The 12,257-nt window shown below is 47.6% G+C and overlaps 1 protein-coding gene across 16 annotated transcripts in view; it reads right to left on the reverse strand.

The window, feature by feature from the left end:
- Positions 1-12,257, reverse strand: part of CAPN15 (calpain 15) — a 132,113-nt gene that overhangs the window by 10,194 nt on the left and 109,662 nt on the right. For 14 of the 16 annotated variants that reach the window (XM_084818778.1, XM_084818781.1, XM_084818782.1 and 11 more), the window contains 4 exons: positions 8,637-8,762; positions 5,229-5,381; positions 3,076-3,237; positions 116-345 (listed from right to left, as the gene is read on the reverse strand). In XM_084818778.1, coding sequence (XP_084674904.1) covers positions 116-345; positions 3,076-3,237; positions 5,229-5,381; positions 8,637-8,762 — 671 coding nt within the window. Of the gene's footprint in view, positions 1-72; positions 603-3,075; positions 3,238-5,228; positions 5,382-8,636; positions 8,763-12,257 lie in introns of those variants that run through there. The other 2 variants (XM_084818786.1, XM_084818785.1) reach the window with 2 other exon arrangements.

Genomic DNA, 12,257 nt, shown 5'->3' on the forward strand with positions numbered 1-12,257 from the left:
TTAGAGACAGCTTTTCCTTTTAACATCGCATTTCTCCCTATTTGTTCCTACCCTGTCAACAGGCAACCTTACTGAGAGAGCTGGCAGCCCCTGCCCACTGTCATGCCGCTGTTACCTTGGCCCGAGGAGGTGCCTGTCACTGTGGTGCTCCAGTGGTTGAAGGCACAGCACACCACGGCATACTCGCCCGGCTCCAGCATGACGTCGCAGTTGACGAACTTCTTGACGGCCCGCTTGCTGTGTGCCATCAGGCGGCCCAGGCTGAGCTTGCTGCCATTGATGAAGGTGGCTCGGAACACCATGATGCAAAGGTCCAGCAAGTGGCTGTCCACTGTGTCTGAGCGCCTGCCAAGGGAGAGGAGGGAAGGGGCCGTGGCTCACTGGCAGAGCTCCTGCTTTCCATGCAGAAGGTCCCAGGCTCGATCCCCGGCATCTCTGGCTGGGGCTGGGAAAGACTCCAGTCTGAAACCCGGGAGAGCTGCTGCCAGTCAGTGTTGACAGTACTGATCTAGATGGACCAAGGGTTCAATGAAGCAGAATCAGAAGCCACTGTAAGAACATCTGCACTTGCTTGCTCTTGCCAGTGGGGAAACAGGAATAATCTGGAGGGTGGGAGAGGCGAAATATGGGATCACCCAGACATGACAAGGCAGAATGGAAGCAGGGTTTGTTGAGTACCTTTGTTCAATTTTAAATGCTCTCGACCAGCTTTCCGCGTCATGGGGCCTTCCAGATGTTTAGGTGTACAACTCTCATCAGCCCTGACCATTGGCCAGGATAGATGGGGCTGATGGGAGCCGTAGTCCAAACCATCTGGAGGGTGTCGTGTTGGGGAAGGCTGCTCTGGAACAGCCTTCCCCAGCCTGGTGTCCTCCGATGTGCTGGATTGCAACTCCCATAATCCCCAGACGGCATGGCCAATGGTCATGCTGGCTGGAAATTAGGCAGGTTGCAGTCCAACACATCTGGAGGACACCAGGTTGTGGAAGGCTGCAATGAACCATAGGTCTTCAAAGGCCCAGTCAGGGGCATGCATCATGATCTAAGGCAGATGGCAGCAGAGATATCACCACCATTTTTTTCTTCGTTTGTTTCAAACTTTTTGTCCAAGAGGGGGAGGCAAAAGGAGGACAGCCATTACGTGCCTTTTAAAAGTTGTATAGAGGAGGGGATTTTCGGCAAGTCCAGTTTCACTTACCACCCTGTATGGAAAGGCCCATCTTCCAAAAATCCCATTTGGTTTGCAACTATTGAAGGGTACAGGGGCCCTGCTACCTCCTACACATCTGGTGACTCTAGAGTGAAAAGCAGGAGGATGAACAGGTATGGTTCAGAAAAAAAGAAAACTGGGTCCCATGTTGAAGGCTATAGTGGTACAGGTGGGTCCTGGGTCTGAAAAGACTGAAGATCACAGAAGCGAGTACCTAGAAAGATGCCTGTCATTAGGAAGGGTGGTGTATATGTGTGTGTTTGTGCTTGTGTGCATGCCTTTGTACATGTTGGTACGTTTGTGCGTTCATGCGTTGTGCGGAAGGAAGGTTATCTGTTGCAAGGACTTCTCAGGGAAGCGGGCAGTATTTGTGTGCACACTCTCCACACAGACCATGGATGCTGAACCCCTTTCAGCCAGAGGGCCGCATTTCATTCTGGAGAAGCTCTCGGGGGGTGCATTCCCTTGGTGGGCATGAAGTCTGAAGGCAAAGGGGGAGGGGCCACAAAACATATTTGAAGGCAATCTGCTGCAGCTGCCTGATGTGAAACTGCTTAACCCTTCTCCCCTACGTCCCAGTCCGCCACCTAGGGTCCTCTGAGGACTCTCTGCTGCGGCTGCGTAATGTGACACTGGCAGCCACACGCAACAGGACCTTCTCCTTTGCCGCCCCTCAGTTGTGGAACGACCTGTCAGTTGAAATATGCCTGCTGACCTCTTTGAAGGTTTTTAAGCAGGCATTAAAGACGCTATTATTCCGGCAGGCCTTCCCTTTTCAGAACTCTTGTTTCTTTGCTGACTCTTGCATACTGTTTTTATAAGCTGTGCTGTTTTTATTGTTGGATTTTAAAAAAAAAATAGTTCAAAGTTGTTTTTAGTTATATGTTGCTTGTATATACTGTCCATATGCATTTATGTAAATGGCTTTTAAACTTTGTATATTGTATTTTAATGTTTTAACTTTTGTAAACCGCCCAGAGAGTTTTGGCTATGGTGCCATACAGAAATGTAATAAACAAACAAATAAATAAAACATCCCAACGTGCCAATAACTAAGCCCGAGGAAAGGTGTTTCAACCTTTTCAAATGGGGAAAACCCTGTACAAAAGCCAGAAAACCCCCAAACGATCACTGGTTGGGGGAAAGGGGGTCATCTGGAGACCTCAGGGGGGCCGGTTTTGGCCTCTGGGCCTGAGGTTCCCCACCCCTGGCAGAGACACACATAACTCTGTCAAGAAGGGCCGGGCCACCAAGCACTGACAGTAGACAGGTTTTGCCTTGCAGCGCTTTCCTTTTCCCATGGCAGCCATTCATGTGGGAAAGGAAAGGGATGCAATCAGGGGCAACACTCACTATGGCAGAGGCTAAACCTGTTCCCTGCCCCTGGTGCAAACCTAACTCATTGAGAATCAAACCTGCCTGTATTTGGACAGCCTCAGTTCTCCATTTGCATAGCCCCATCTTGGGCTCTGCTCCTTAGTCATGCTAGAGCAGACCGGAATGTCAGGAACCGGCTTTTCACGCAGACCAGGGGTGGGGAACATGTGGCCCTCCAGATGTTGTTGGATGGCAACTCCCATCAGCCCTAGCCAGAATAACCAATGGTGAGGGCTGATGGGAGTTGCATCCAACAACATCCCCACCCCTGACACAGAGAGATGACAGCAGTGCCGCCGATGCCACCACACCGCAGCAGTGCCATCTCAACGTGCATCTCCAGCCTATGCAGCTGCAACCAGGAGGTGAAGCTAAGTGACAATGGGGACCACGTACAAGTGATGGTGAGTGCAGAACCAAGAGACAGTGTTAGTTCGCTAGACTCAATAGCACGGAACACATGAGTCCTGATGGATCCACAGCCTCACCTACTGCCTTCTTGGAAGAGGGCGAACTCCAAGGTTGCACGCTCCAGCACCGTCAGCGAGGTCACGGTTATGGGGCCACTGGCCTTGTTTGGAAAGGTGCCCTGCACGCGAACCTCATGCCAGTCCGAATGGAGCTTGCAGATGTCCACCGAGTCGAAATACCTGGCAAGGGACGAGACAGCCGTCAGCCCCAGAAGCAGCTGTCACCAAGATAAGATCAGATCAGTCCCCACAAGGCAGCGAAGCGGGATGTGATCAAAGTGTGCCCGAATGCCACGTTTTGCTTTAGGAAGATACTTCAATGGCAACTGTGCAATATCTCACGGATGGGGGAAGGAGAACGGCCTTCTTGTGGCTAAGGTAGCTGTGCTGTCATCCATCTCTCTCTCTACCCCTCTGCAGTTCTAAAATATCCTGGCTAGCTGTGCACTCTGGCAGATTATAGGAGAAGCACACGGCCTCCAGAGAATTAGAAGCAAGTGAAAACTAACAGTTCAAAAGAGAGTCAGGGGATTGGGAGAGTGTAGCAATGGTATTTTTACCACCATTTATTTTGAAGTGGAGAGGGACAAGGGCTCCCAAGCTTAAACTACACATCAGGTGAAAACACAGAACATGTCAAATTCAGAACATCAGCCACCCCACCACTCAAAGCCACACAAAATGGTGTTACTTGTGAGTACTTGCTTTCACTAGTTACATCACCAGAAGTGCCCAACTACCACCAGCAATCACAACTGCAATGAACATGCAAATCCAGGGGCTCCCTCCAATACTAAGAACAAGGACTCCTGAGCACCCAGAAAATGATATATAACTTTGAAGGCAGAAGTCAATCAATCAAGTTTGTCATACCGTCATAGAATGCAGACGGGCAGACCGTGTGCAACAAATGACAAACGAACGCACATTTACTGTAGGGTAAACCAGACAGCACACAAAGGCATGGAGCTGCCTTATGCAGCAAAGCATTGCTGCATAACCTAAGAAGAAACAACCAGCATGCTGTACCTTTAAGGCTGAGGGGAGACATGGTGGTTCCTTGCAAATCATGGTTTGCAGAGTGGAAGCCAAGCTCAGCGATATGCGCTCTCTTTCCCTTCCCCCTCCGGAGAGCTTTTCTTCCCCTTCCTGGTATTAACCTCAGTTTTGCACAGTTTATATGTGCATTAACTCAAGCTAAGGTTAACACCAGGGATTGAAGACACTGTGGGTTTGCAAACTGTGGTTGCCGGGGAACATGGTTCACATTAAGCATGGTTAGCATCAGTAAATATGGAACTCCAAACCATGGTTAAGAACATAAGAAGAGCCCTGCTGGATCAGACCAAGGGTCCATCTAGTTCAGCATTCTGTTCACACAGGGGCCAACCAGCTGCCCATGGGAAATCCACAAGCAGGATGTGAGTGCAACAGCACCTTCCCGCCCATGTTCCCCAGCAACTGGTGTACGTCGGCTTACTGCCTTTGATACTGGAAAACTGCCTCTGATACTGAATGGTTAATACTGGGAAGGGAGTGGGAGCATACATTTCCTGAGGCTGGCGCCCAATTTGTAAACCATGGCTTACAGAGAGCTAATACCATTTATTTGAAGAAAATTCATAGCTCATCTTATTTTTCTTAAATTCAAGGTAGCTTATACTGATTAAACACACAAACAAACCATTGTTAAACAATCAATAAAAAATTAGGGCTGCAACCCAATTATAAAGACATTTTAATTGATTAATCATATGAGATTTGGTTGCACAGAGGTCAAAGCATGGCTGACTGGGACATACTGGGACTTTTTCTGTCTAAACATGCATTGGATTGCACCCTTAAAAGATGAATGGTTTAATTTAACCGATCAGTCAAATAAATGTTGCAGCCTTACTCAAAAGAAATCCCCAAGCATTCCCAACCCACAGAGACAGGGAATAAAATAACAACAATACAAAGCAAAACTTTAAAAGAGCAGCATCAAATTTACTATTGTCTTAGCCTGGTGCTTAAAACTTAGATTATTATATCTGTATCAGACCCAGGAGATGTTTTCACCACTTGATCTTTATATGAGGCACATATACCCAAACCCAAACTTCCAAGGGCTGCAGAACCAGGACCTCAGAGGCACAGGACCCCTCTGGCTTGATGCAATATAGGAATACCTGATGAAGTCACTGTATTCCATCCAGAAGACTCCCTCGCTGCTCCCGTGTGGCATCAGCTCATGCCGCAAGTGCGCCGGCCAGTGAGGCCACTCATCAGACCAGCTGCCATTCCAGGAGAAGCGACCCCAAGGGTTACGGAGTCGCAGCAACCTGAAGGAAGGACGGGTGGAATGAAAGACGAAGTCAGACCACATCTGGACATGTGCTGAGAATCAGCTGAAGCTTCTTTACTAAGTTACAAAATTCTACCCTGATCTTCTAAAATAAAAAAATGACTCAAAAGAGTTTACAAACACAGAATCCAACATCCAGGAGCAATGTTCTGCGTTAGCCACAACTGAGTCATTTCATCCACAGCAACAGAATCAGATAAATTAAGAAATTAACAATGCAATCCTAAGCATGTTTACTGAGAAGTAAGTCACACTGTGCTCAATGGGGCTTACTCCCAAGTAACTGTGTGTAGGATTGCAGCCTAAACTGCAAAAAGCCTGCAGGAGTGTGAAGGTTTTTATTAGGGCCGCAACCTGGTTAAAGAAAAGTTACATTGATTAATCTTATTAGTCTCAGCCAATTACTGAGGATCAATTAGATTCGCATATGGGTCAAAACAGGATTTCTAAAGCAGCCACCTATTTCCCCCTTGTTTTTAAGAGGATGCACACAGGTGCTGTAGCAGACATCATCTTAGAAGAGGCATTCTCTCCCACGTATGAATGAGAATGCCTCTTTTAAGATGGCACTTGTCATCTCCATTTTTAATAATTATTCATCAGTTAAACATTGCAGCCCTAGTTGTATGGCATTTCCTAAAAACTATGAAGGGTGGGCTTTGACCCCCCCCCCCAGCTCTCTTGGGAAGAAGGGAGATCCACAACACAGCTTTATGCATCTGTTTGATTAAGTATAAAAGCTTTATAAATCCATGTGTGCACACAGATACACGGGCGAAATCAGCGAGGGTGAAGCAACTCTGCTTTATGTCCTAGTGTGTAAGTCAGGCATGGCTGGAAAAATGTACCTGGAGGAGAGTCTCCTCTTGAGATTGTAGGATGGATGAGCACATACAGGAAGGGGGCCTCCGGCTTCCCAAGGTCTGCTGGGCCCTGATGGTTTAAGAGCAAGTGGTTTTCAACCCATGAGCCACCTATAACCCCAACCTGCAATCTGGGACCCCATTTAAAATATTTACTGCCCATGTTCATCTGTCTTACTTGCTCTTTAGGACAGACAAGTACGCAGGGCTCTTGAAATTGTAAGAGGCATAGAAGGGGGAATTTTAGGACGTGCAGCTTGCCACACAGGGGTGAGAAAAGATGCACCTTCCAAAATCACCTCTGCTGCATAAGGATTAGACAGGCCGAAATCAGAGGTAGGCAACCTTGTGCCTTCCAGATGTTTTGGACTACAACTCCCATAATTCCTGACTGTTCACCATGCTGACTGGGGGCTATGGGAGTTGTAGTTCAAAACATCTGGGGGGCACCAGGTTGCCCCTTTTTATGTTGATTGCCCCTTAAACTTTTATTGAAACAGCTAACCATCAAAGAAAATTGTGGTGGCATCATTGGTACAAACCCAACTAATGTCAGGTAGTGAGCTGGTTGTGGATCTTGACCCCCAAGCTGAAGACCAGATGCTTAGATAGGTCTCAATGGACACCCTGATTTGCTCTTACTCTGGGGCCTAGCAGACCCCCACTATGGAGGGCGTCAAAATGGCCAAGACCACCCAAGAACACACACTTTGCAGTGTGGAAATTCTGAGCCCTGCAGAAAATGAGTCGCTTGAAGCACCTCTCTGCCTGCTTCGCATCATTTTACCCTGGGGAGAGGGCCAAAGCGCTGGGCAGGACACAGAAGTACCAACCTCCTCACACCCAAAGCACTTCATTTAGCCATATTGTTTTTACTGAGAAAAGGTTTCGGCTTTTGCGAGACTCACAAATGGGAGCAAATGAAAATTACAGAATCAACCAACCAACAAAGGAGGAAGCATCTCTTGAGGGGGAAAGAAAAAAAATAGTATCTTAACTCAGTAAAATACTCTTTTAACTGAGAAAGATATCTGCAATATCAGTTAGTTCTTATACCCGTAGCTTTTCCCAATGTATCCCTATATGTTCTTATAGAGATGACCAGTCTCTTGATCACAGTGGCTTTTATGGACAGCTAAGTGAGAAGTGAAACATGCGATTCAACATTTTAAAGCACCTCTGTAGCCTTGCCTTCCAGATGTTTTGGACTACAATTCCCATAATTCCAAGCCAGCGTGGCAATTGGCCCAATTATGGAAGTTGCAGTCCACCCCTGACCACTGGCCATGCTGGCTGGTGCTGATGAGAATTGTAGTCCAAAACATCTGGAGGAGCTCCAACTTGGGGAAGGCTAAAATAGCCAGTTCAGTTAGTTTAGTTGGGAGGAGCCATAGCTCAGTGGTAGAGCAATATTTGCACACCAAAGGTTCGATCATTGGTATCTCCAAGAAGGGCTGGGAAAGAATCCTTCCTGAACCCCTGGAGAGCCGCTGCCAGTCTGTGTTGACACTACTGGGCTAGATGGACCAACAGTCTGACCAGGGCTGGCCTTAGGGGTGAGGGAGCTGGGTGGTCGCCCAGGGCACTGAGCAAGAGGGGTGCTGAGCTTACTGGCTGTATTTTTTTTAATGTACTGTTGCAGTGAGCTAGGGCGGCAAAAAGCAAGTGTCTGTAACCTTTCTTTCAAGGTTCTACAGGCTGTTTGAGTACTAACTACAAGGATTTTCTTCTTTCAGTTAGCTTTAAAGTATGTTTCTTTTTGAGTTTCCACGTTGATATCATTTGCACAATGTAAAAACCAATGGAACACAGCTTTACTCTGAGGCAACATTACCGAGCACTTGGCACTTCAAACACTGTGAACACTATAAGCACCATATAAGTAATAAAATAAAGCCGTAAGCTGTAATAGGTCAGCTGGATACCTTTATTATTTAAAACTTTTCTGTATTATTTTTAAAGATAAAAATAATGGATATTCTAAAATAAACAATGCTTACCAAAAGACAGGAACTGCTACAAAATAAAAAATATTATAAATAAAACCAGTGATAGTTCTGCTGTGTTGCATAGTTCACGGCCACTGCTCAGAATGTGGCTTTTCGAACTTTGGCATGTGCAAACTGTAGCACAGTGGCTGAGAAATCAAGCTTTTGAGCAAGTCGTTCTCGATGGACATCACACCTGCACCAGACCCCATAACTCCTCTGGGTGGTCCTGCAAAACTGACTACAGGAGGGGGGCGGGGTACCAAAGGCACTCCTCACCTAGGGTGCTATTTATCCTAAGACTGGCCCTGGGTCTGGCTCAGTAAAAGGCAGCTTCTGTGTTACGTAAGAGCCTGTGATCTTCTGCTTGGTCATTCTTACCTGCATCCTTGCACGTCTCGTACATCCAATATGGAGTATGCGTGCCGCGGGCGAAGGCCCATGCTTTCATAGGCTGCATCATCCACCTTCATATTGCCCCCTCCGCAGGATGCGCCCATCAGAAAACTGAAGAGTGAAGGATGGGAAAGAAAATGTGGGGATAGAGGAGGGAAAAAAGAGAAGACAAAGATTTACACTACATGGCTTAGCATCAGTAATCAACTGGATGGACGTAGTTTGGGGAGCTATTTATCTTATTTAAAGTATGTATTTTTATCACAAATCTTTATTTCAAAATAAAGTAAACAAAATAAAGGCAACAAAAAGAAGATGATCACTCAAGAAACAAAGGAATTCACAAATTATAATTATTAGTCTATAACCATTTTCATAAGCAGAAGGTGATTTACAATAAGAGAAATTCAAGTAAAAGTCAGATAAAAAGCTAATGAAGGTATTCCCCCCCCCCCCGCCACCCTTTAATGTTATACAAAATGCAGGGATTGCTTGCACTTATTAGACTGGTCCACACCTGCAGCAAAATAAGGTGGTGGAACCCTGAAGTGGCTGAGTAGACTGTGCGGATTGCTGGGATTGGGGTGGAGAGAACGGGGTGGCGGTTGGGATTTCTGAATAATCCCTTATGTGGAAAAAATCCCTGCAAGTAAAAAATAAAAACGATTGTATCAGGGAGAAAGATTCTGGCCCAGAACACTGCTCACAGTACTAGTTTTCCACTTGCAGAGAGTTCTTTTTTACACATGGGAGCTGTCAGACACAAGAACCTGCACCTGCAAGGCTGAAGTGGGATGGTCCATTTTACCCGCTGGTTCTGTCAGCTGCATGGAGTAGGCCCAAACCCCTGCTTTTGATGTAATGTCTGAAGCAGCCACTGTGAGATCCAAATCACAATTTTTTTTATTTATTTATTTTATTGCATTTATACCCTGCCTTTTTTCCTCTTGCAAGGAACCCAAGGCGGCTTACATTATCATCCTCCTCTCCATTTTATCCTCGCAACAACAACCCTGTGAGGTGGGTTGGGCTGAGAGTCTGTGACTGGCCCAAAGTCACCCAGTGAGCTTCCATGGCCGAGTGGGGACTAGAACCCGGATCTCCCAGCTCCTAGTCCAACACTCTTGCCACTACACCACACTGGCAAGATCAAATCTTACAGGACACAGATGAAATCTGCACATTCCTGCTTTGAATACTACATTAAAAGCAAAGATTCCAAACTGGGCCTTTTTGAGTTTAGGAGGAAAAGAAAAAAGGGGTGGTGGTGGTGGTGGGAGGTCTATAAAATCATGAATGGGGTATGGAGAGAGTGAAGAGATTTTTCTCTCCCACTCTCATAATACCAGAATTCTGTATCACGCAAGGGATTGGCAGTAGATTCAGGCTAGACAAAGGGAACTACATCTACACATAAGGCACAATTAACTTGTGGAACTCACTGCCACAAGATGTGGCTTTAAAAAGGGATCAGATGGATTAACAGAGAAGGATAGGTCTATTCACAGCTATTAGCAATAACAGCTATAGAGAACCTCCGTGTTCAAAGGCAGTGTACCTCTGAATACTAACTGCTGAACAATTGAGAGGGGGGGGGGTGTCTGTGGTCTTCAAGTGCTGCTTGTGGTTTTCCCGAGAGGCATCTGGTTGACCATTCTGTGGATCAAGATGCTGGGATACATGGTATGATCCAGCAGGGCTCTTCCTATATTCTCAGAGCTATGCAAGGGTTGAATGCCCTGAAAAAGCATAACCAAAGCACTCTGTGCCAATGAACCTTTCCCATCCCTGGGGTGTGGGTAAAGCTGCTGCAGAATTAGAATCATAGAATCACAGAATAGTAGGGTTGGAAGGGGCCTCTAAGACCATCGAGTCCAACCCCCTGCTCAGTGCAGGAATCCAAGTCAGAGCATCCCTGACACATGGCTGTCCAGCCTCGTCTTGAATGCCTCCAGTGTGGGAGAGCCCACCACCTCCCTAGGTCATTGGTTCCGTTGTCATATTGCTCTAACAGTCAGGAAGTTTTCCCTGATTGGTGAGTGAGAACAGACTTAGTCCAACCTGCTGCTCAGATCCAGAAGGAATAACTTGGGGAGAGGGCAGGCAAGTGCGCCATGAGATTTGAAAGGTGCAACTCAGGGTGCCTTGCAATTCTGCAGAGAGCCACGTTATTGGGGGCACCTCTTACACCACACACAGTGCTAAATGTCCCTTGACTTGCTTGTGCAGTCAGGTTTGATCCATCCCTGCCCAATCGGCAGAGGTCTATCTGTCCTCCCTACACAGACAGCAGGCACACAGAACACACTGCATGTCTCGGGAAAGCGGGACAGGCTGAGTTCTTTTAAGGAGAAGGAAGAACACATCAAAAACCAAACACAACGACTGCCAGCATCGCTAGCCAATATGGGAGCATCACTGGCCTCCCCCTTGCCTAAGTACTGGACTCTTTCCCCCACCTACCATGAAGGAGAGAGGGACAAAGAGAATCAGTGCAGGCTGCTCCCGCCTCGCTAGCTACAAGATACTCCTGGCCCTCACTGTAAGCACCACTGGTCTGTGTTATAAGCAAGAGGATCAAACCAGCTTCCTATGCAGCCCAGTCACTCTAGAGGAGCCTGCCCCAACCTGGGGCCCTCTAGGTGTGTTGGATCACAACTCCCACCTAGGGATGATAGGAGATGCAGTTCACCACATCTGGAAGGCACCCAGTTGGGGAAGGCTGCTCTAGAGAACTCTTGGAAGAGCGGGGCCTTCCCAGTTCCTCTGAGAGGTCTTCAGTGGTAGTGAGGAAGCTCAGCAAACATGGGCTCCCTTGTAGCCGATGCAATAGAGCAGCCTGCCCCAACCTGGTGCTCTCCAGATGTAGAGGACAACAACTCCCATCCCCCCCACCAGCATGGCCATTAGCCAGGAATTCTGGGGGTTGTAGTCCACCTCATTTGGAGAGCACCAGGTTGGGGCAGGCTGTGCTGCTCAGAGCCTAGTAGCAAAAGCTTCCTCATAGCAATGACCAGTCTCCCAAGTCTGAGGATTACACCACTTGCACCCGGTTGCCCAGCTGCCCTGGTCATGCCTCTGCTTTCCCTGCCCCGCCCTCACCACAGGCACCCTCATTCCCACCTTCCTGCCAGCTCCTCCCCTTCCTCTGTAGACATTACTCAGCCTCACATTCTCGACAGCAGAAGGCAAAGCAGCCCCCCCCCCCCAAATTGGATGCTACTATGTGTAGGCAGGCAAAGCTGAGAATGGTAAGAATTTTGGAACTCTCATACCACTGGGTTGGTGGGCACCTCCAGCTGATCTTCTCAGGGGGGCTCTGAATTAGAACTGCAGCACAGATGCCCCCAAATTGGCCAAACTCAACTCTGAGTGAGTTAAGACTATCTACTTGAGGGTTTGTACTGGAACTGAATCACAGCCTCTTTTCAGTCGCTTCAGCTCTTAGGGCAGCTAAGTGACCGGAGGAGGAGGAGGGGGAGGGGGAGGAAGAGGAGGAGGGGGGGGAGGAAGAAGAAGCAGAAGCAGCAGAAGAAGAAGAGCTACCCTGACCTGCTCCTATGCTTTTAACAGCAACTGGATTTGCAGAAAAATCAGGAAAGGAGG

Source organism: Heloderma suspectum, chromosome 12 (genome assembly GCF_057233095.1).
Source record: "Heloderma suspectum isolate Gila_16-S chromosome 12, 16-S_ref, whole genome shotgun sequence".
Classification (NCBI taxonomy): Eukaryota; Metazoa; Chordata; class Lepidosauria; order Squamata; family Helodermatidae; genus Heloderma; species Heloderma suspectum.